Below are 21,655 nucleotides of genomic sequence, written 5' to 3'. Positions count from 1 at the left end.
TCAGATTAGATATTAGAAAAAAGTTTTTCACTGGTAGGGTGGTCAAGCACTGGGATAGTTTGCCTGGGGAGGTGGTGGAGTCACCATTCCTAGAGGTGTTTAAGAGCTGTCTGGATCTGGCACTGGGTGATGTTGTTCAGTGGATGTGGGGTTACTGTGCTACTGCCAGGTTGACATTCAGACTCGATGAACTTGGCTCTGAGTAATGTTAATCATTGCCAGTTGAAGAGAGTTGTTCATATTCCTTTATAAAGACATAAAATCCTTATTTGTGGGTCCCTTCTCCAGCTATGAACAGCATAAAAAGTATCACCTTCCTCAAGATGTGTGGAGTGAATTCTATTCATGGTGCCAGTAAAGCGAGTTTATTGGTAGCATCTTTTTGTGAGGGGATATGATCTGTGTTGTGTTAGTGGAAATTATTAATTAATAATAAATTTGGCAAAAGGCCTGTGGTACTGTGATCCAGATTTGACTAAGTCAAGGTGAAATAGCTGAGACCAGCATGTGAAGTTCTAATAATTTCATTATATTTAATATTACTAATAGTACAATTGAATGTCTAGTAATAGATTCTCTTATCTTAGGCAAAACCAAACTGATAAATAGTTCTCACTATTCTTGTGTTTCCTGACAATTCCAGGTCAGATCAGAGTTGCCATGTAAATTAAAAGTGTCTTATTTCCATCAAGTCATCTCCATTGTCACAAAAATTGTCAAAATTAGGTAGTTTGAATCTAAGGTCCAAGTTACTGAAAAACAGAACCCTGCAAAGTAGCTGTCTTTGCAAGTAGCACAACACAATTAGGGCAAATCATCCTTACACCAAATTTTGTATGAAATTTTTTCATGGATCTACATGTTTTATTTTGTTACAGTGTGATATTGTCCACCAAACCTGCCTGCTCAGGGTAATGCTTGTCTAACACTCTGTCAGGATAATAAAAAATTCAAGAGTTAAAAACATCTGGTAAAAAAATTAATTTGTATTTTTTATTTTGAAATAGGTAGGCTTCTTTTTGATGATGCCCTTAGATATGTGTGTTAGTCATGTTGCATGAAATGTTTGTTGTTCTATGCAGAGTGAGCAGCTGTAGCTTTTGCACTCTATGAGTGCAAAGCAAGCATTATCTAGCAAGATGTAACATGTCTGATTTACTTCTCTTTATCCACACCAGACATAGTAAACAGTGAACTGGGAAAAAAAGAAAGTAAATATATAAACATTTTTTCTCATTCCCATATTACAGTCTGATTTTTTAATTTTTGCATAACATCTTGGTAGTAAAGGTGCCACAAGGAAAAAGAATTCACTTGAATTGAAAGAATTCCCCTAGAACTTAGTTCATAAAATGGAAAATATTCTGTTTTTTAAAATGAAATGTAAATTCACTGGCTACCTCTTATACACAACCCACCCCCCCAAAAAAAAAAAAAGAGCAGCAACAATCTCCGCATATAAAAAATGAACATTTATTTGATAAAAGAGGCTCATAAATTTACAGACTAGCTAATTTGAAATTCATTTGAGGATCATTATATAGGAATGTTCCACTCATCTGAATCAAAGCTCTGTTCTCTCTGCTTTTAGAAATGGCTCACATATGTGCACACTGCTAGACAGGAATTTTATGTATCAGAGGTCAAATTCACATGAAAACAAAACTGAAACATGTGGGATGCATTCAGTCTTGGCAGAACCCTATGTTCTGTAGCATTAAAACAGAAGCACATAATGTCCGAATATAATAAAAAATTGATTTAAAAGCACTGTTGCCAGCTAGGAGGTGAGTTACAGACACGGAGGAGCAGGAGCCCAGCACTAGAAATAAAGCAAGTAACTGGATAGCAGAAAGATTATTGAAATCCTTAGCACAGTCCCTCGTGCATGAACATTTGGGGTGGATCCAGTTGCAATATAAACAACTTTTGCAGCTTGGGGCTTGCGTATTTGAACTAAAATGTGGAAAGTAGAGATGCAATTCCTTTTTTAAAAATATGTTATTCTTACAAATACTGTTATATCCATTAACTCTCACTGAAGAGAGTATTGCAGTGTCTGCTGTATGTTTCAGTATCAAACACACATCCTTCACAGTAAATGAGGTATATATATTGGAAAATCCAAGATTTACTTTTCAGTTGACCATTAGGCCATTTAATGTTTTTTTTCTTGAATAAAGGTACAGAATAGACATTGGAATTCTGCACTTTATAGTGTCTTGACTCAGCTCTTTATTTCTTGCTTCAGCAGTGTTTTTCTAGTTCACTGTTTTACTGATGGTGTCAAGCTTGTCTACAAGCACAATGCAGGAAATAAATTAGACCTCATCAAAGAACAGTATTAATAGTTTTTGAAATGAATTCCCTGAAGGACGATTTAGTGTGATACTTTAGGAAAAAGAACTGCTCCACTTCACAACTCATAAAGCAAAAGAAAAGTCTTTTTCTTTAAACCAAGAAATACAGAAACTGTGAGGATTACTATAAAGCTCTACAAAAGAGCTTTTCAATGGCACATCTGGTATTAACTAAGCATGTAAGGCTAAAATTCAATCCTTCACCTGCAACGACCCTGTGGAAGACTGTGTTACCCGTGGGAGGAAGAGGCAGATGACTGCAGGTCACCCTTAGGCTGTTTTTGGTCAGGGCTGGTCTAAAAGCAGGTTTTAGGTGTACTGGGTACTGGGCCATAAGGAATCATTTATGTTTGGTAACCTCCAATTCAGTTTCCACTACAGCAGCTCACAGGCTATTTAACAGGCCACAATATTCCAGGGTCTCCTAAAAAAGTACCTTTTAATGCAATATCTGTATCTCTTAGCTCTGACATCTCTGGCAGATTTCAGAGAGAGGCTTGGACAGGGAGGGAAAGCTTTGGCGGCTCTGCACAACTTCTGCTCATGAAGAGCTGGTCGACAAACAGCTTAAAATTGTATTGAGATTGTGGGGACTGAGAACAAATAAATATTCCTTTGATAATAGAAGGTACTAGGTAGGAAGATGGATACATTGGCAATGTCATGGCTCTGCATTGGCAAGGAAGGTCTGATAAAAATGCCTTAGGTCATCTGAGGGAAAAATTTCCTCCCAGCTGAACATGGCACTTAGTTTTACCCAATCACCCTGACACAGCAATTTAAATCTAAGAGCATCCATGTACCATGCCTATGTCCTGACTCAAACTGGCCAGTCTCTAGTGCTTTGGATGAAACAGGAAAGAAATTCAAAAGCTAAATGTTACATCAGGAAGAAGAGCATTATAAACTTAGTCTGAGCCTTAGCCTTTGTAATCAGAGTTCCCACCTCTCCTAATCCTCCATACCTGAGCATAGTTTGGGCCCTAGTATATCTGCATAACTAGAGACTGAACCTTGGATTCAGTGTCACTGAACCCAAGTCACTCTAGTGACTGCACCTAAAAGCAGTCAGTATGACTACACACATTCTTCCCAGAATATAAAGAAAATCAGTAGAAGATTCTGGGTTTTTTTTTCCTTTTTAATCTGTTTGATAGGCTGTTTCATTTCACCTACCACAACTCAAGTGACATCTGTGATTCGTGATTTATACTTGCACCTCTGTCCTAGATCGAATGCTCCCTCTGCAGGCACAGCCCTTTCTACAGCTTTTCCAAGTGCAAAAAGAAGTACAATTAAGAGTTTGTATAATGATTTCTTTTTAATTTTGTCTAGAAATACCATTTCTTCTGCTTTATTTTTACTATATTGGATGATCAACAGCTTCTTAGTGCATTTCTTTATTTGCACTTGCCTGCAGAGGAATAAGTTTAGAAATATCAAGCTAAACACAAATCAAAATATCCTGCATCTCTAAGTTATTAGTTATAGGCTACTTTTTTCTTTTCAAGGAATGGATGTGACTTTTCTAGTAATCATGTGTTGAATGTGTGCCTATTCCCTCACTTGAACAACTATGGTCTGAGGAAAATGAAACTGCCTCATGTGTCCCTGTGCATTCCCTTTATCACTGATGTCCCCTGACTCCCCACCTCCTTTGCTGGGTTTTTCTGCAGCACGAGGGGCAGCACCAGGCTCTCTGTTACTCTCATTTTCTCCTTACCAGAGGGCTGCTGCCTTTTCTCTGCCTGATGGTTGAGGGATCAGTTCTCTCTGGATTTTCTTTGTTCTTCAGTAAAATCATTAATTGACAATGTCAAAAAGTTGTCTCCGTTACCTAGCTTCCAGCTATCACCAAAACTGTTGAAAATTAGTATGGTCAAGGCCTGTACCTTTCTGATCAATTTGGCTGAAATCAACTGATGAGTTCAAAATACTCTGGAAGAAAAAAAGAGAATGAACACAGACAAGCAGAAGCACAGGCAGACTATATAACTTAAGCTTTATTTCCTTCAGAAGTCAAGCTAAATGTATGTACATTAGGGCTTTTTTTTAAACAAGAACGGGTGCTATAATCTATATTGATGCTATTAAAATTCATTCTGTTTACATAAATGCCTACATTTGGCAGTTCTGGAAGTGAACTTCTCTAGTGTCAGAACAAGCACAGTATCAGTTAAGAGCATCATGATTGTGGTTCCACTAGTAAGCTCCCTGTCCATCCTAGTAATGTGATCCCTGCCAAATATGATGGGAAAACAGTGATGTTTCCAAATGGGTCTGCTTTTTTTGTTTGTTTGTTTGTTTTTTGTTTGGTTGGTTTTTTTTTTTTACTTTGTTTTTGTAGCTGATAAGCCTGCAAAGTAGGGTCCTAACTCTGTTGATGATTTTAATCATGTGGATGTTTGCTAGGGAAATAATGTTCTTCACCTAGAGCTTAAATGATGTGGGTGCCTGTACTTTGGGCTTTTTTATTTTTGATTTTTTAATACCTATCTATGAAGGAGCTGTTTATTTATGTAGCATTTGTTTGGTTTGTTTTTTAAACTCAGCGGTTTGACTGTTTCATAAGTGGATGGCAGATGTAACATTTGCTAGGTGATGACTGACATTGCTGCGACTATTTTCAGGGAGACCATGGAATCAAAGGTGATCCTGGGCCCCCAGGACCTCCAGGATGGGGACACATGGGTCCCAAGGTTGGTATGATGCCATGTTGAAATTTTTTGTGCTCTTTTGTGATGCTGGCAGCCAGACCCTGATCTCTCAGGTGCCAAACAATCTTCATCAGTTATTGATTTACATTGGTGCAGCTTCAGGAGAAATCAAGCATGTAAACATGGTCACTAACCATACACTTCTAGCAACTGGATTAGGAAGAATACTAATGGGATGAAAATTGCATTTGCAGCTAAACTTTATGAGATTATATCTGGAGATTGAACAGAGCTATCAGACTGGTAAATTAACTAAATGATGCATTTCTTCTGCTTGTATCTGTCCTGTTTCCAAGATATTATTTTGTGCTGGAAAATACATTAAATGTGAATTTTATGTTTGCAATTTTTGCTCAATCAAATTTAATCCAATTTATTTTGTCATTAAAACCATTAAGAAAGAAATACGAAAACAAAAAGTTAATTCTATAAGCAACCAGCATGCAACATCTGGGCAATTTTTTCTCCCTTCACTAAAGTGATTTATAATTTTGAAAAGACATACTGATAAGAAAAGAAATTCAGTACTTGCCTGGGTTTCTTTATTACAGGTTTCTCTATCAATTTTTTTTACAAAGGCAATAAGGAGAAACATTGTGTATATTTCCCCACTTTCTGATAGTTTAAGATACGCCTTTGTATCTTTTTGCATAGTAGCAGAGAATAACAGAACCCTCCAGTGCCATTTTGAATAAACTAGTATCTGAATGAAGAAACATTGCTATTACCAACTGCAGATAGGCAATAAACAACAGGGCATGAATACTTTTAAATCAGGATGGGTCTGATTTTACCTTGCTTTCTGAAAGCTGCAACAATATCTTGGTTAATCATACTGACACAGCCTGTTTGAAAAGAGTAAGTTTGGACTAAGTGTCAAAATCCTAGTATGACACTACTTGCTCTTTCCACAAAGCCTGTGAGAAGGAAAAATGTGAGGGAAATTCTCTGTGGGGAAACAATATTTTGTTTTCCAGAGTGAGGATGTGTATGTAGTCCCTCTCCTATGAAGAAAGCCTGAGAGAACTGAGATTGTTCAGGCAAAGAGAAGGCTTTGTGGTTGAAATGATCCATATGTATATGTATATGTATATGTATATGTATATGTATGCGTGTATATGTATACATGTATATATATATATACACATATATATATATGTATATATATATGCATATATAGAGAGAGTATTTTTTGAAAGAGGTTTTGTGAAAACTTGTAACAAACTTTTTGTCTCCAGAGATGAAAATGATGACTTTTCAAACATCACTAACATCTAGAAGTTAAATGTTTAGATCTATAAATTTATATTTCACAATGACCAAGTTTTCCTCTACTTCTGCCTAAATATTCAACATATACAAAATCTAGGTAATATACATATCACTGAATGATTTCCACTACTGTAGTGGAGCACAGTAATTATTTATTATAAGACAGTAATCAAAAGTTCAACCTGAGTTTGACAGAAACTTCTATGAAGTATGTTCAAATTTTGAAAAGTTTTTCAATTAAAAATAAATTTTTAGAAAAAGGAAAATCAATCATTTAGTTTTGATGTAATCAGAAAGATATACTTCACTTGGTCACTTTCAAATGTTAAATTAGCCTGCCTGCAAACACAAGGGCTCTGTCTGACTTTGACTGTGTGGATACAAATCAGCACATCCTGCTTTGGTTTATCTCTCATCCCTTCCCACTTAGGATTTTCTGAATGACTGGTGCTCCTAGAAACTGTGGCACCTCAGGGGCTTGGCATATGCCCATAGTGCCAAAGAACTAGCTAAAATACCTGGCAGATTTACTTATACTAGGTTTTACAGCTCTGGTCCTTTGTGTCTCTGCTGTTGTGCCTCTCTTTTGTGACTACATGAGGCTGTTCTGTTAACATGGTTTCTGTTTGCTTCTATGTAGGGAAAAATGAGGAAAATATCACTCTGTGCCATGAGTAAATTTTATTCTTTGATTATTTTCAAATTAATTGTTCCTTTGCTTTCCTGAGAGTTTGCCAGGATAATTACTAAGACCCACAGTGAGAAACCATAAACCAAAGAAGAATCAGACCCAGAATCCTTTACCTGGTTTTACTTCTGTTGCTTGCAGTGACTTTGGGATTATTTCCTTAGTGTTACCAGGAGTTTACCTCCCAGTCATTCGTTTTTTTGCTTTTTTTTGCTGACTGTTACAGGGTATTATGGGACGCGATGGTTTGCCTGGTCCTCCTGGCCCCCCTGGCATCAGCATACAAGGAGACAAGGTAATTCATGCTAATGTGATATCTGTTCAGTTTCTTCTCAAACTGTTTCTTAAAGAGATTCATTATCTTCTTTCTGTCTTTGCCACCAAATCAGTGAACTCCTGGAAATATTAATTTTACACTTAATTTTTGTATTCATAAGATATGCAATATTTGCTTTATTTGCTGGATTTTCAGTATTGTTTGCATCCAATTGCTCTCCTATTGTTCTTGTAATGAAAAATATATTTAACCCGGAGACAAAAGGTTTATCTCTGCCACATCTTATTGATTTACCTAGATCCATAGTTTTCTCTGGGTTGCACTTGTAAGAGGCAGTAACAGAGACCTACTGTGACAAAGTAAGTTAAACACATGTAGGAATATAAATGAAATTAGGCAGTCACCCACATACTCTTAATTGCGTTTTTAGTCACCCAGTTCCAGCCACAAGTTGTCTCCTTAAAAGGAGAAACACAAACATATTCTGAGCATTCAGTAGTTAAATTGCCTTGTCATATATGCATGGAAAAATTTATTAAAACTGGATGGTCCAATGGAGAACAACCCAAATTTCTCCAATTTTCATTAAATCAATGTGCTTAAAATTGAGCATATGATTGAATATTTTCCTGGATCAAGAGTATTGTGCTCAGGTCTCCAACTCTAAGTGGTCAACCACCAGTGATTCAGTAAAAGGGTCAATGTTCTAGTTTGGTTAGAAAAGGTGTCTCTTCATACTGTGATTTTGGCTGTAGATACTAAAAGCATCAGAGAATTCACTGGCAAACAGGTCTTCATTGGAAAACAGTGACATTCTGAAATAAAAAACCAAATTTATGAAAATGTATATTGTTTGCAAAATGATTCAGAGGATAATCTTTCTTTGGTCCATTGAGGAATTATTTCATACAAGCTTTACCAGAAAAGCACAGATTCCTTCAGAATTTATTTTGTTTATGACTTGCCAGTTCACTGACACACCATCAAACAAAGGCATGTTTCTAATACAAGGCTGTGAAATTTAGGGATGCTGGAAAGTAATGTGTCCTGTTTATGAAATGTCTTTGGGTTTGAAAACAAAACTGTAATGATATGGTGGATCAAACTCAGCTCCTGTTGTTTTTGTAGTATTCCATGGCTTGTTTGGGTACGATCAGTCTTGCCATTTCTATTTTCTAAACAATTGCCTTTAAAAATATAACTATTTTTATATAATTCTTAGGAACATTATATAAAAATATGTAATTATTTTTAGATAAGTCTTATTTCTGAGCGACTTTTGCAACTGTCTTGCTCTGGTAGTGCCAGTTTCCTCCACACACTAATGCTTGTTGACTGTTGTCTGTCTATTTTACCCTTCTATTTCTTCACATATCAAACTTCATTCTTTTTGGCCACTCTTTGTCAGAATAAAGTTACTCTACTACTGCACTTTAGCTACCAATATCACTCAAGTATTTTTTTATATAAAGAGAGAGATCTCAGTCTGCATATGGTAAGAATGGCATGCCAAAAATGAGTTGGTTTTCAAGTTACTTTATGTTGACAGCTATATTCACAGATTTTTTTTTAATGCTTGGTTCCCTTTCAAAACCACAGTCTAGACATTCTTAGATCTGCACTCAGTTCATTTTGGTAATACTGGTGGTCAGGTTTGAATTTATTATGTACATGAATTAAACTGTCAAAGCCATAAATATTTTTAAATAGCTTCTTGGGTTTTACTAAGTTATAGAATCTATAATAAACCCTTCTAATGTTGATTGATACTTGTTGCACAAGTAGAGGAAGGAGGATTTGATTCTGTGGTTGATGTTTTAAAGGATGAAACTCACATGTGTGCTTGTGAGAAATGTCAGCTATCTGGGTATGAGCTTACTTAGAGCAGTAGGTCCCATTCAGTTTTCATTGCCTGAACACCATCATAACAATGTCAAATGGGCAGTAACAAACGGCAGCAAGAAATCTACCATTTTATTTGGTCTGACATTTATTACTAGTGAAGGACCACTGGAATACACAGCATATCCTCATTTTGGTTCATATGTATGTGCTCTGCAGAGGAGTTAACCGGGAAGTTGTGGGTGACCCGAGCGGAAAGGAGAGACTGTCCCAGTGCTGAACAGCAAGCCTTGAAACAAACTGGCACACTGTTTCACTGTGTTTAAAAGTCATTTGCATTATTACCTAAATGAGGGCCCTGAGAAGCACAACCTTGCTAAAAAGTGTCTTAAAGGAAATTAGATTAAATAGCCACTGTGAATTCCTGTAACAGTGCAAAATAAATTGCCTTGTGCATCCCATCACCTTAGGAGTATTTCCTATTTACAGGAAATCCCCCTAGTGGATCAGCTATGGAATTTGATATACCCACTGTTTTTCAGTCTACCTAATACTGTCTGAACTGCTACTGCTGTGAGAAACTGGGGAGAGAGGAAGTTCTGCTTCCAGAGGCAAGAGGCTACTGGTTAGCAGGTCAGAGATAGGTAGCCCTGGTGGCAAGCAGAGCATTTCACTCCCCAAGTTGGGGCCAGTGGACCAAGAGATACTCACAGGGCAAGGCTGTGAAAGCAGTGCTCCAGTGCAAGCAGAAGCTGGCATCTCAGCAGGATCTCTGTCAGATCTGGCATCTGAACAGGGAAAAACATCCATGGACATGACTTGTACCCTGTGTCTTTGAGGAGCTGCTTCTCATTGCCTAACTCCTGCTGAATTCCCAGCTCCTGGGAGCCAGGAGCCCTCAGTACAAGGAAGGGAAGGTTGGCTAAGTGTGCAGTTTTTTCTTTGCCTGCAGAAATCCATAAACCCCTATCCAGGACAGCAGGAATAGTCAGTGATCAGTCCTGCTGCACTGGTGCACCTTAGGTGAAGGCTGGAAATACTTGGAAATGCTTTTGCATTTCTCCGTCTATTATGAGAAATATGACCCCTTTAGACCCATTTGTGAGCACCAATACAAGCATTAAAAAAGAGATTATAGCAAAAAGATCATAGTTAGGTTTGATACATGTGATAGCTGCTCCTAATGTCATTGACGTTCTCTGGAACTGCTTTTGCTATCTTCATCAGGCACTGCTGTTATGTGAATTAATTGTGTAATGTGAATTTTGGTGAAGCGTGTATGTACCAGGAAATGTAATCACTTCTAACTGTGTTTAAAATGCATACAGCAGTTGATCTGTAAAAAGTATTTGTGTTACACTATTAAATAAAGCAAGAAAGTTTTTGGAAGTCAGAAGCTATGAAGCATTTTCTGTATATAACAGCTGTGTTTTATAACATTGTGGTCCCCCACATGGATGTGCTTTTTGAGTCTAAGTACATGCAGCAGAGTATGTGTAGCAATCCTTATAAGCAATTTTGAGCTTTGTAACTGGACAGATACTGTCTTTTGAATTATCAGCAGAAAGGTGTTCTGCTTTCCACACTGTGAATAGTAGAGATGTCTTCTCACTTACTTAAGATCAGAAAAAAAGAGTCTGTCCTGGAGAGGTCATGAATGGATATTTCTAGAGAAAATTTGGTTTGGACCACATTTTACTGCTTCTAGACAGGATGAGCCTCTGAAAAGTTACTTCTGTCTTTCATCTCTTTCAGTGGAATGGCAAATTTTCATTTAATTAATCAGGAATATATTCTTCATTGTATACTTTTCTTATTGTATGTTCTGAATAATAGCTGATTGCTTATTTCTCCAACCTTAGGCCACTTTTGTTTTGAAAATTGTGTGCTTCATCACATAGTACAAAAGTGTAAAAGTGAATAGAAACAGCATAGATTTTACATTAATTTTCATTAATGTAAATTAATTTTGTTAAACTTAAGTTTCATAATTTTGTTCAGGGAGAAAAAGGAAGTAAAGGTTTTCCTGGACCAAAGGGATCAGTAGGAACTGGCCTTCCTGGACAAAAGGTAAATCCTAGGTTTGCAGTAAGGAAAGAGAAGAGGGTTTTCTTCCTTTATTGGTTATTTGGTGTGACAGGTCTGAAGAGAAACAGAAGACAAAGACCTTACCTTATAGAGCCAGCATGGTAAGTACCTACTACTCATTGTCAGCTTTGAGGTCTGTGAAAATCCTAATGGTCATTAAGGATCAGATTACAAAGTAGGATCTAGAATGAGGTTATCTCCATTGGCAGAAGAGTAATTCTAAGTTATTAAAATTATGTATTTATTTATTTTTCATACTTTTCAGGTATTACAAAATGCCCTTTTATTTGCCAGGCTCTGACAAAAAAAAAAAAAAAAAAAAAAAAAGGAAGGAATTGCTTTATGACTAACATCATTTAATGGCTTTGCTTTACTTGACTTGGTTTTTCTACAATGATTGAAACCCAAGCTTGAGTCTTTCCTTACTGAATAACTTTCTGGTTGTTATAAAAATTGTGAGGATTTCCTACACTTAGCTATTCACATCTAACAGCTTGGGAGCTTTCATGTGAATATCAAGCTCTTTCACACAGATTCAAATTCCTGCCTCCTAGTTCTATTTTCACTCACATTCCAAATGCCACAATATAATAGTAATAACTGGAATATTTTCACGAATTGTCATATTCATCTTGTATATTGACTAATCTTTGTGATCCAATGTAAATCTCTCCAAATACTCACTTTTTGTTTGCTATTAATATAGCAGACTTGACACAGATGATAAGGAATGGTTTAGTTCAGCAGGAATTTTGTATATGTACCAAAAAGATCAGGTCTTAGTATATTTAAGTGTAAGAACTGTAACACAGGAGTTAGCTGTGAGATTCCATTGGCTGGGCAATGATGAGGAATAACATCAAAATAGACAGTAATCTAGATAAATTCATACACTTTCAAATTTCAAGTGAAATGTAAGCTGGTTAGTAATTTCCAGAGAAAAGTAAAAAATCTGTCCTGGACAATCTTCTTCTTGAAAAAAGGGTCTAATTTAGAAGTTGAATCTTATTTATGATGTTTAATACCTGCATTGTGTGAAAATTGTCTTATAATGCAGAACCCACTCACTTTTTGGAAGTCAAAAGGTCTAGTCAATTTGCTTCTAAATGTGAATCATTGTATTTTCCAATGGATTTAGCGGCCCAAGCATGCCTCTTCATTTGTCCTTTGAAAGCTCACAGGTTTTTGTTTGGCTTTGATGCAGAGGTGGAGTGAGTTTCAGCACAGTGGCTGATCTGAGGCAGTTATCTCTCCTTAAGTATTAATTAGCATAGGTCCAGTATAAACATTGTTTTAGACTTCAAGAAAATCAAAGAGCAGCAAACATTATATATTCTTTGCATACAGATGTCTTTACTCCCCCTCTAGAACTAGGGTAATTTTTCACAGAAATTTCTTAAAGATGCTTTTACTGCCCATTTTGGTTTCTCTGAGAGCCTGCTTTCAGATTTTCTCCTTATAATACATACAGGAGAAATTATTAATTAAAAATCAACCAAAAGAGCCAGAAAATTTATCTTTAAAGCTCATTGAACCTTACTTCCAGCTCTGACAAACAACAAAACTGGAGCTATGACTGTATTTAATACCGTTGTTTTCAATTAGGGAGACTATGGAGATAAAGGTGATACAGGGAGCAAAGGCGCCAAAGGAGAGATTGGAGACCCAGGACCTCCAGGGCCAAAGGTAAAACACATTTTCATGTTACTTAAAATTACAGAGTAGAAACTAGGCAAATTTGGCTTTTGTTAAGTATCTCACTCTGCACATTTCTAGGGATCTGGGGGAAGAAAAGGTGAACCTGGTCTTTCGGTAAGTAGGTAAATAAATTATTTGAAGCAATAGCAGTTTATCTGGGAAAATTATTTGATGGCTATGTGATCTTACACAAGGCTGTTTATGAGATATTGCACTGTCTGTATTTTTGTAAATAAATAAATTTTTCAGCATTCTTAACACTAGAACACATAACAAATGAATACTCTTTTTCAGAGAGAAGATGTTATCAGACTTATCCATGAAATATGTGGTAAGCATTCCAGTATGGAAAAAAAAGTAGTTCTGATAAAACACAGTAAATTTATATTGACTGAATGATTTTTCCTCTGCATGTTTGTGTGTCAGGATACCATTGATATGAAAACAATGCTCACTATGTTGCCAGAACTCTACCTGAAGTAATTTGGTCCAGCTCTGTTCCTGTGATCAGTACCAGTAACTGGAAATTAATTAATTAATTGAGTTTTAACTGACTAAATCTGATATGTGAGTCCAATTGTCCAATTCATTTTTTGAAGGTTGTCTCTCATAAAATGTCTGAAATGGTTATTCTTCTAGGTTGTGGTATCAAATGTAAAACAACACCACTGGAACTAGTATTCGTCATTGACAGCTCAGAAAGTGTTGGGCCAGAAAACTTCAAAATCATCAAAACCTTTATGAAAACATTCATTGACAAGGTTTCGGCCAACCACGCTACAACCCGCATTGGCATTATCAACTTCAGCCACAGAGTGGACCTGGTGTCTACTCTGAAGCAATACACCAGCAAGGAGCACCTGAAATCAGCTGTTGACGAGATGCCCTACCTAGGAGAAGGCACATACACAGCCTCTGCCATCCAGGAAGCCATCCACTTGTTCCAGGCAGCGCGCCCGGCCGTCAGGAAGGTGGCTGTTGTCATAACGGACGGACAGGCGGACGACCGGGATAAAGTACAGCTGGACACCATCGTAAGAGAGGCCCATGCTACAAATATTGAGATTTTTGTCATTGGGATTGTACAAAGGACTGATCCTCATTTTGATGACTTCCTGAAAGAAATGCAGCTCATTGCAACAGACCCTGATGAAGAACATGTTTACCAGATAGACGACTTCGTAACGCTTTCAGGTAAAAGTAACTATTTCAGTAAGAGGAAGCTGGAAAGAATGTTTGGCCTCTCCCATGGCCACGCATGGCAGCCTGAGTGGCAGCTTTTATTTCTCTTTTGGATAAAGCTCACTCTTGTTTCGCATCATCTTTGGCCAAATGAAACCTTTGCCAAAATTTTTACCTCTTGCAGAGGCAATAAACCACAATTAACATCAGTTTTCTAAGCCCACGTCTTCTTTGGGGTACTCCTCTTCTGTGAGAGATTGCATAAGCCTTGCTTCACAGTCCTTTTGTGCTTGGCCAGAGTTTCATCCTGGAGAGATGCAGGTTTCCTTCCACTTTGGTGTAACACCTCAAACTCTCTCTCTCTCTTTCTTTTGCATTTTGTGAGTCTTGGAATCCCTCCACTCTCTCTTGCAAGGACTCTGTCTCTTTTTTTTTTTTTTTTTTTCTTTTTCTGAAAGCCATAAGGAAAACCTGTGCTTTCACCCTAGTTTAAGGGAAAAAAATGTATGTGGCTTGAAAAATATCTGTGGCTATGGGTGAAATCAGGAGAAAATCCAGAGGAAATCTATAATGACCCATCAAAAAAAAGTACATTGATCTAGACTAACTGTAGACCAGCCTATACTTTTCCTGAGTGTCAACTTATTTTGCTATGTGAGATTGTAAATGAAGTTAAGTCTGGATTGAAGACACTGACAAAAATCCAAGCTCTGGTCTGGTTCCCACTGGGATTAAATTTAAGTCCTTGACTCAGGCTCCAGCATTCAACATAAAAATATGCCCAGTCCCTGGTATTTTTTGGTTTTGCAAATAAGTAGAAAACTGTTGCCCAGTTTTTCTTTTTCTTTCTTATGTATAAACACTTCCCTTCATTCACCCTCATTTTTTTAACTGTTATTCTCTTTTCTGCTATGACTTCTACTTCTTAGAGGTACTTGGTATTTTTATCTGTTTTTTCTTAAAAGAACAACATGGCACTAAAATAAAATAATTTAGAGACTGTGTTACTTCATTACTTATCATTTGCATTTTGACATAACTACAGAAGATGGTCTTTCACAAGTCACTGTAATTAAAACTTTAGGACTAATATTGCACTAAAACCTTGTTCTAAATCATTGTGACTTCTTTTCATTACCCTTTAAAAATGTCATTATTTCATTAATCTTTTCAGTTCTTGAAAATAAACTGATCACAAAAATCTGTGAGAACGAGTCTGCAGTGTACACCAGATATTACAATATTTTATCTCCTTCTCCAAGTCCGGAACCTGAAATTGCCAGGACAGATGCTAATAGCCTGTTACCTAAAACAACCACTTCAAAGATTGATATACTTCCTACAGAAGGATCTAGTAACCCAGTGAGTAAACTAGTAGCAGTTGTCAAATGTTTTTAAAATATGAGTCTTAATTTGAATTTGAATATTTTGCCATCTTTATTTTACCATTTATTCACATTTTAATATGCAAATAATGTGTCATTTGACTAGACCAAAGTGTTTGAAAAAAACTTTTCAAGTTAGAGTGAATTTATTTTTTGGGAACAAATGTTTACAAAAGAAATAAGGCAAGGCTGCCTCTTGGTTGCAATAAATGCTGAGTCCTCACTTTTTTTTTTTAGGTCTTATTAATCTTAGAAATGAGTTAAAACTCTTACATTTCTGTTGTGGCAGGTGCACAGTAGATAAGACATTTATTTATATGCAAGCTGATTATATTAGTTAGTACAATCCTTCTTGTCATGGTCAGACACTTTCCAGGTTGTTCCCAGCCATATTTCTAAGTCACTAATCTTTTGGTGTTCTTTTACTTTCCACATTGGGCTGTACTTCTAGGAGTCCTTATTTGTTACTCTTGGTTCTCCAGCTTTAAATTCCTCCTGACCTGCATTGAGGTTCTTCTCTCTAAAACAGTGCTGCTGCACAGACAGACAGGACAGGAGAGCTTTGATGCAATGGATGATATTTTCTGCAGGTGTGGATCACCTTAGCTCCCTTATTAGGTGTCTGGTATTTTTCAGCCACTGTTGGAGCATCAGATTAGGATATTTGTCAACTCTTTAGGACATTTTTATTGCTTTGCCTAAAATAGTCAAGAAAAACTTAGGGCTTTACAAAATGAGCTTTGCTTGCCCTTATAACCAGATGGATAAACTGTTTAAAATATATGATATACAAACCTGTGTAGCTGCATGGAATGGATATAGCAGACCATGATACTAGTATTCAAATATTAATTGAATAGAGATTAAAGATAATTAAATATTAGTGTCTTCCTGTGGAGGAGCCAATGGATTATCCACTATTAATCCTTGTAGTATTGTTTATATAATATCATTCATAATTAAATAGTTCACTTTCAAAATCTAGGTTAATTTCCAAGAATAAGAGCTCCTTTGGTAAGTGTGATTAATTTAGGTTTTGGTCTTATAACAGATCTAGACAGATCTGTGGGACACTGAGGGTCAGTTTTGACATTCTGTCAAAATTCCAGTTTATTTAAGAAAAATAAATGTAAACCTAAATAAATGCTGATTTTATAAAACATGTGATAAGAATCAGAAAGGATTCTTAGGTAGGTTCATAGATATATCAGATAGGATTAGATGTTCACACACTTGGTGCTGGCTGGCTGTTATGGATAAATCTTCAAACTGTTGAATTACTATCATAAATAAATACAGTCTTTTTGCAGACCTAGAGAAGAAATGCAAAATTCAAAGGACTGGACAAATTGTCTACATCGTTACATTCCACTTAGACTGAGTTCCAGTCACTCTGAAGAGTTTTCTCAAATTGACTTTGTTAGTGGTGGCCTGTAAATGGGAAGATATTGAATAGTATCAAATTCCTTTCTGCTCTCAGTAGGTAATCAATGTCTGATTAAGGCAGTTGTTTGTACTGTACTGTACTAGGGACCTTACAAATCTTCTTGAATATACCAAAATATTAGGCAAATCTTTAGATAATAGTTGCAATTTGAAGAGCAGGGTTGACTGCTTAACACTTCTATCAAGGTAAATTCTGAAATTCTAATAATTAGCAACTGGCTGTTAACCAGAAATAGGACAGATTGAATATGTCAGATCGTGCCCAATGGGTGTACTAGATGTTAAGCAATAGTGACTTACCCAAAAATTCTTCCCATTTTTTGTTTTATTTGTATTGCAGACTAAGTAGTGACTGGAATTTAGCTTAAATTGAATGAATTCCGCTTAGTGGCTAAATCAGAGGCATTACTTTCCCTTTTCATTATGGTCTCATGGTCAGAAAATTATGGCTCCATACTAAATCATCACAGTAACTAATCTGCTTTTAAGAGTGTTTTTTCTTATGTTGCTTAGAAAAAGTTTCCTGCATAATTCTATTTTTTTTGTCATAGCATAATGCTCAGACAGAGTTTTAAGATTTTGACTCCTTTTGCAGCATAATCCATCGCGATCCGCACACACTGAACCTCTGCCATCTGCTCAGGGCCACAATGTGACCACCTCTCCTCGCAGTCAATCAATACTTCCCCCAGTTTATAACATATCTGAAATCCGACCCCTGAGCCCAGTTGTCAATCCTTTTGTTGGTGGAACTGCTACTGAAGATCACCAGCCAGTTGCGTGGCAAGCAGAGGTAGCAAGAACCCAAAAAAGTGAGTAATAAATTCTGTCTGCAGGTTCTGGGTAGCAAGTCTGTACCAAAAAAAAAAAAAAAAAAAGAAGATGAGCAAACCCCATTCCCTCTTTCAATATGATTTAGATTTTATTATGTTTTGTATTTCTGGGTGCTCTGTCTACAGACATCACACACAGTCAGAGACAGATTTTTGGACTCAGATGATACCTGTGTTTACCAACTGCATGCAGTCTTGCTTCCAACTAATCCTTTATTTTTTTAGGCCTGTTCAGGTAAGTCATTAATAGAAGTGGAATTTGGCCAGGCACTACAAGAAAGAAAACAAAAGGGATGCTTTTCTTACTGAAGGAGGCACTTCTAAGATAACATAACTTATTCCCAGAATTCAAGCTAACTTTTACTGATGCACTTTCAGATCCAAGGTGCTTGGAACCTATGAAACCAGGAGATTGTTGGAACTATGTGGTGAAATGGTATTATGACAAGGCTGGCAATTCTTGTGGCCAGTTCTGGTATGGAGGTTGTGATGGTACCAACAATAGATTTGAAACAGAAAAAGAATGTCGAGAAACCTGTGTTGATTGATGAATAAGTAAGTTGTCTCCTTCTGATCCTCCATCAATCACCTCTTTTCTTGCTTATGTTTTATTTTAAATTAATCAAAACTCCAAAGTTTTGATCTAAAGTTTTCCTTTTCACTCATAGCCTGTACAGTCAAAATTACAAGGTCCTTCTGCATTTCAGTCACTCCTTTTCTTTACTACTTTACTATGGTACTTAACTACTTTAGAGGAACACAATATTGTCACCAACTCCAACTTTGTCACCTCCCTATTTACTCGCTTCTCACTTCTCTAGATCACTTATCTTGAGTAGGACAGACTGTGGCATTCATCTTTCAGTGACATCTCTCCACTGATTCTTTATCCCAATTTTAGTTTTATTTATTTCACAGCTTACAAGACTGTCCCTCTCAAATCTATGACTTTCCCTTGGGGAGGGACCTTACATTTTGGAAATCCAGACAGACTATACTGGCTATCTTTGATACATCTGCTTAGTGAGCAATGCATGGCCTTCAGAGAGGTTTCTTATCAATAGTGCATAACTGCCTTTATAAAAGCCATATAACTTATCCCAAATAACTTGCATTAAATACTCTATTTCTACTTTCAGTATAGGAAAATTTTATTGAGCTGCAGAGCATGTTTTTCAAAACTTTTCAGGAAAATTAAACAATTTCTTATTAATTCCAGAAATTACTTCTGTTGGGAACTCTCGAAGCTGAAAGTTCATGTGTACTAAGGAAGAACTGACTGAGAAGAATCCAAAATAATGTGTTAGCTTGAAATTATTACTGCTGTGCTTTATTGCTTTCCCCACTGCTGTCTGCACATTAACCAGGTTCCTGCATAATGTATGTTAGCTGCAACATCATAGCAATAACTTGAAGTCACACATACACACACTTTTCCCTCTGAATTTACAGTAATTTGATACTACTGCTCATGGGAATAATGAGATTCTATTTTAGGATTAAAATAGCAAAAATATTTACACTTGGTTAATGACCAAGGTCTCTAAGTCTCATGGAAGAATAAAATATGCTCTAGATTTAAACAGTAGTGAGTAGTTCCTGAAATTAGCACTCTCAATACAGCATTTAGAGACATAAATAAAGATTTCCATTTATTAGAGTTCTTCTTTGGAATGTAACACAGCTATTGGTAATTAGGGTTTTTTCCATTTTTAAACCACACTTGGATTAACATCAATGTAATAGTTTCAATTATAAAGGTTGGACTTTCATTTAGAATTACATTAAAAACTGGTTTCTTCATGTCCTTTAAGCTAGTCAGTACATTTCAATTTCTCAGGGTCTCTGGGTTAAAAAATAAAGAGTTATTTTCCTCTAATAATCTAATATATGCTATTAAACTTAAAAAAAAGGGAAAAGCACTGTAAGATATGTATTAATGTTTACTGATATCCTTTCTACTGTTAGCCATAACCCAATATGAGCTCATTGTTAAAACTGAAAATGACAAATATGATTAAATTGGGAAGTAATGCCTGATAAAGAGTCAAGCATCATTATTTCTTTGTAAACAAAATAATGGAATCTACATAGGCTGTATGGACAACTCTTGATATGTTCAAACATTGACTTGCACAATTTGTAAATAAATGACAGGATGTATTTGCAAAATGAACTTGTTTTGCAGCAAATAGGATGCAAACCTAATTCTGTGTAAAACTGTGCTGGAAGTAGAGTTTAAAGTTTTTAATTTTTTTCCCAAAAGTCTGGCCTTTAATTAAAAAATTGAGAGCAGCCCCAGAAAACATCCTAATCTTATACTCAGAACTAAAATGATGATAATATACTCATAATAACATGATGACCATTCAAAAAACCTCCAAGGGCACAATTAATTTCTGTGTGACATGGAACAGTAAAACTGAAAGACATTATCTTGTACTATGCGTTCTATGAAGATCCCCTTAATCCTACCAGGAACATTTTACATTTAGCTGCACCTGGAAAGTCACAGCAGCAAAGCCCACTGGAATTGCAAGAGAGATTAGGAATCTTCAAGATCTTTCAAAACTGCTCTAATCTTGCACGCTTGGGCAGTTGCTTCAGGGATGGAATTAGCTGTGTGTTCAGCTCCAGATCTCCAGACAAAGAAATACATCAGTCTAAAAAATACTGGGGACAATGAGATTGGGAATAAATATGAAGATGTAGGTTATGGGTTTGCAATATCTTCTATAAAGTTTATTGAAAACCTTTCTGGTAAAGCTGACAAACTTTAGTACAAATAGTGACATCATTTGTAACTTAACAAGGGTATAAAACAAGCAGTTACTCTTTAACATGCATGCAAGGACTTGTTTAAATGCAGTTAAACCAGTGTTATACAAAAGACCACTGCTTTATTTCCCACTTTCATGTAGAGTTGTCTAAGCTTTTTGTAGCAAAGAGGGGAAAGTGAAGGCTGTAAGGTTGTTTTGAAAGTTGTATGCTGTTCAAATCAGATTATCCTGAAATGAACATCCTTTTCTGTTCAGGTCTTTCTGTGTGGCTCCAGACTGCAAACTCTGAATTTATGCTCTGACATTTAGCAAACCATGGAAAAGCACATAAGTACTCCCTGAAAGGACTCTTCCCTAAATCTGCATCAGCAGTGACTGGCAGCACTGGCTCCTCTGTCTCCTCACCCAGCTCTGCCGTCCCAAGGGTGTCATGGGGCAATGAACCAGGAGAGGGCCCTGCTTGCCAAACATCCACTGGTTTATTCCCGACTCGTGTCAAATCAGACAAGATCATTGCTGAGAGAATTACAGTTTTCACAGGCAAACAAACTCTTTTTTGCCAGATTTTAAAAGCTAGAATAGTTTATCCTTAAATCTTCTGCTAGACCAGGCCAAATGCTACAAACCTTAAAAGCTAAGAGTAGTGAATAACAGACTTTTCTAGAACTGATCATTATAAGATAAATTCTTTTTCTGACATCCTTGATTCTAAGAGTTCAGAAAAAGACTCAGAAAATTAACAGGAAAATAGTGTTTCATTTGCTCAGCATAGAACAGCAGCAGCTTTTCACTTTGAGAAGCTCTACCACTCTCTTGTTCACAACTATCAAACAGAATAAATCGTTTGCCTTAACCCAGTTCACTCACTGTCTGTCCCTAGGACTCACTCAAACATTAGTAACACTGCCTCTGCATTGACCATCCTGCTGTCTGCTCTCTGAAACTCCTCTGTTCTTTTACATCTTCAAATTTCCTCTCTGTTACACTAAATTGACTGAAGATATGCAACATTTCCTGCACTGCACTTTTAAACACCCTTGGAAAACTGATTGATGTGTTTCCTCATTTGGAACTTGTCATCAAAAAC

General features: G+C 36.5%; 1 protein-coding gene across 1 annotated transcript in view; it reads left to right on the top strand.

The window, feature by feature from the left end:
• Positions 1 to 19,939, top strand: part of COL28A1 (collagen type XXVIII alpha 1 chain) — a 59,531-nt gene extending 39,592 nt beyond the window's left edge. The window contains exons 26-36 of the mRNA XM_005480804.4: positions 4,991 to 5,059; positions 7,264 to 7,332; positions 11,158 to 11,226; positions 12,850 to 12,930; positions 13,021 to 13,056; positions 13,237 to 13,273; positions 13,582 to 14,136; positions 15,299 to 15,486; positions 17,551 to 17,767; positions 18,167 to 18,343; positions 19,008 to 19,939. Coding sequence (XP_005480861.2) covers positions 4,991 to 5,059; positions 7,264 to 7,332; positions 11,158 to 11,226; positions 12,850 to 12,930; positions 13,021 to 13,056; positions 13,237 to 13,273; positions 13,582 to 14,136; positions 15,299 to 15,486; positions 17,551 to 17,767; positions 18,167 to 18,336 — 1,491 coding nt within the window. The 3' untranslated portion in view covers positions 18,337 to 18,343; positions 19,008 to 19,939. The remainder of the gene's footprint in view (positions 1 to 4,990; positions 5,060 to 7,263; positions 7,333 to 11,157; positions 11,227 to 12,849; positions 12,931 to 13,020; positions 13,057 to 13,236; positions 13,274 to 13,581; positions 14,137 to 15,298; positions 15,487 to 17,550; positions 17,768 to 18,166; positions 18,344 to 19,007) is intronic.
• The last annotated feature ends 1,716 nt before the right edge of the window (positions 19,940 to 21,655 follow it).

The sequence above is a fragment of the Zonotrichia albicollis genome, chromosome 1, assembly GCF_047830755.1.
Source record: "Zonotrichia albicollis isolate bZonAlb1 chromosome 1, bZonAlb1.hap1, whole genome shotgun sequence".
NCBI lineage: Eukaryota > Metazoa > Chordata > Aves > Passeriformes > Passerellidae > Zonotrichia > Zonotrichia albicollis.
The sequence above is the reverse complement of the archived record's forward strand: the minus strand, read 5'-3'. Positions and strand labels throughout refer to the sequence as shown.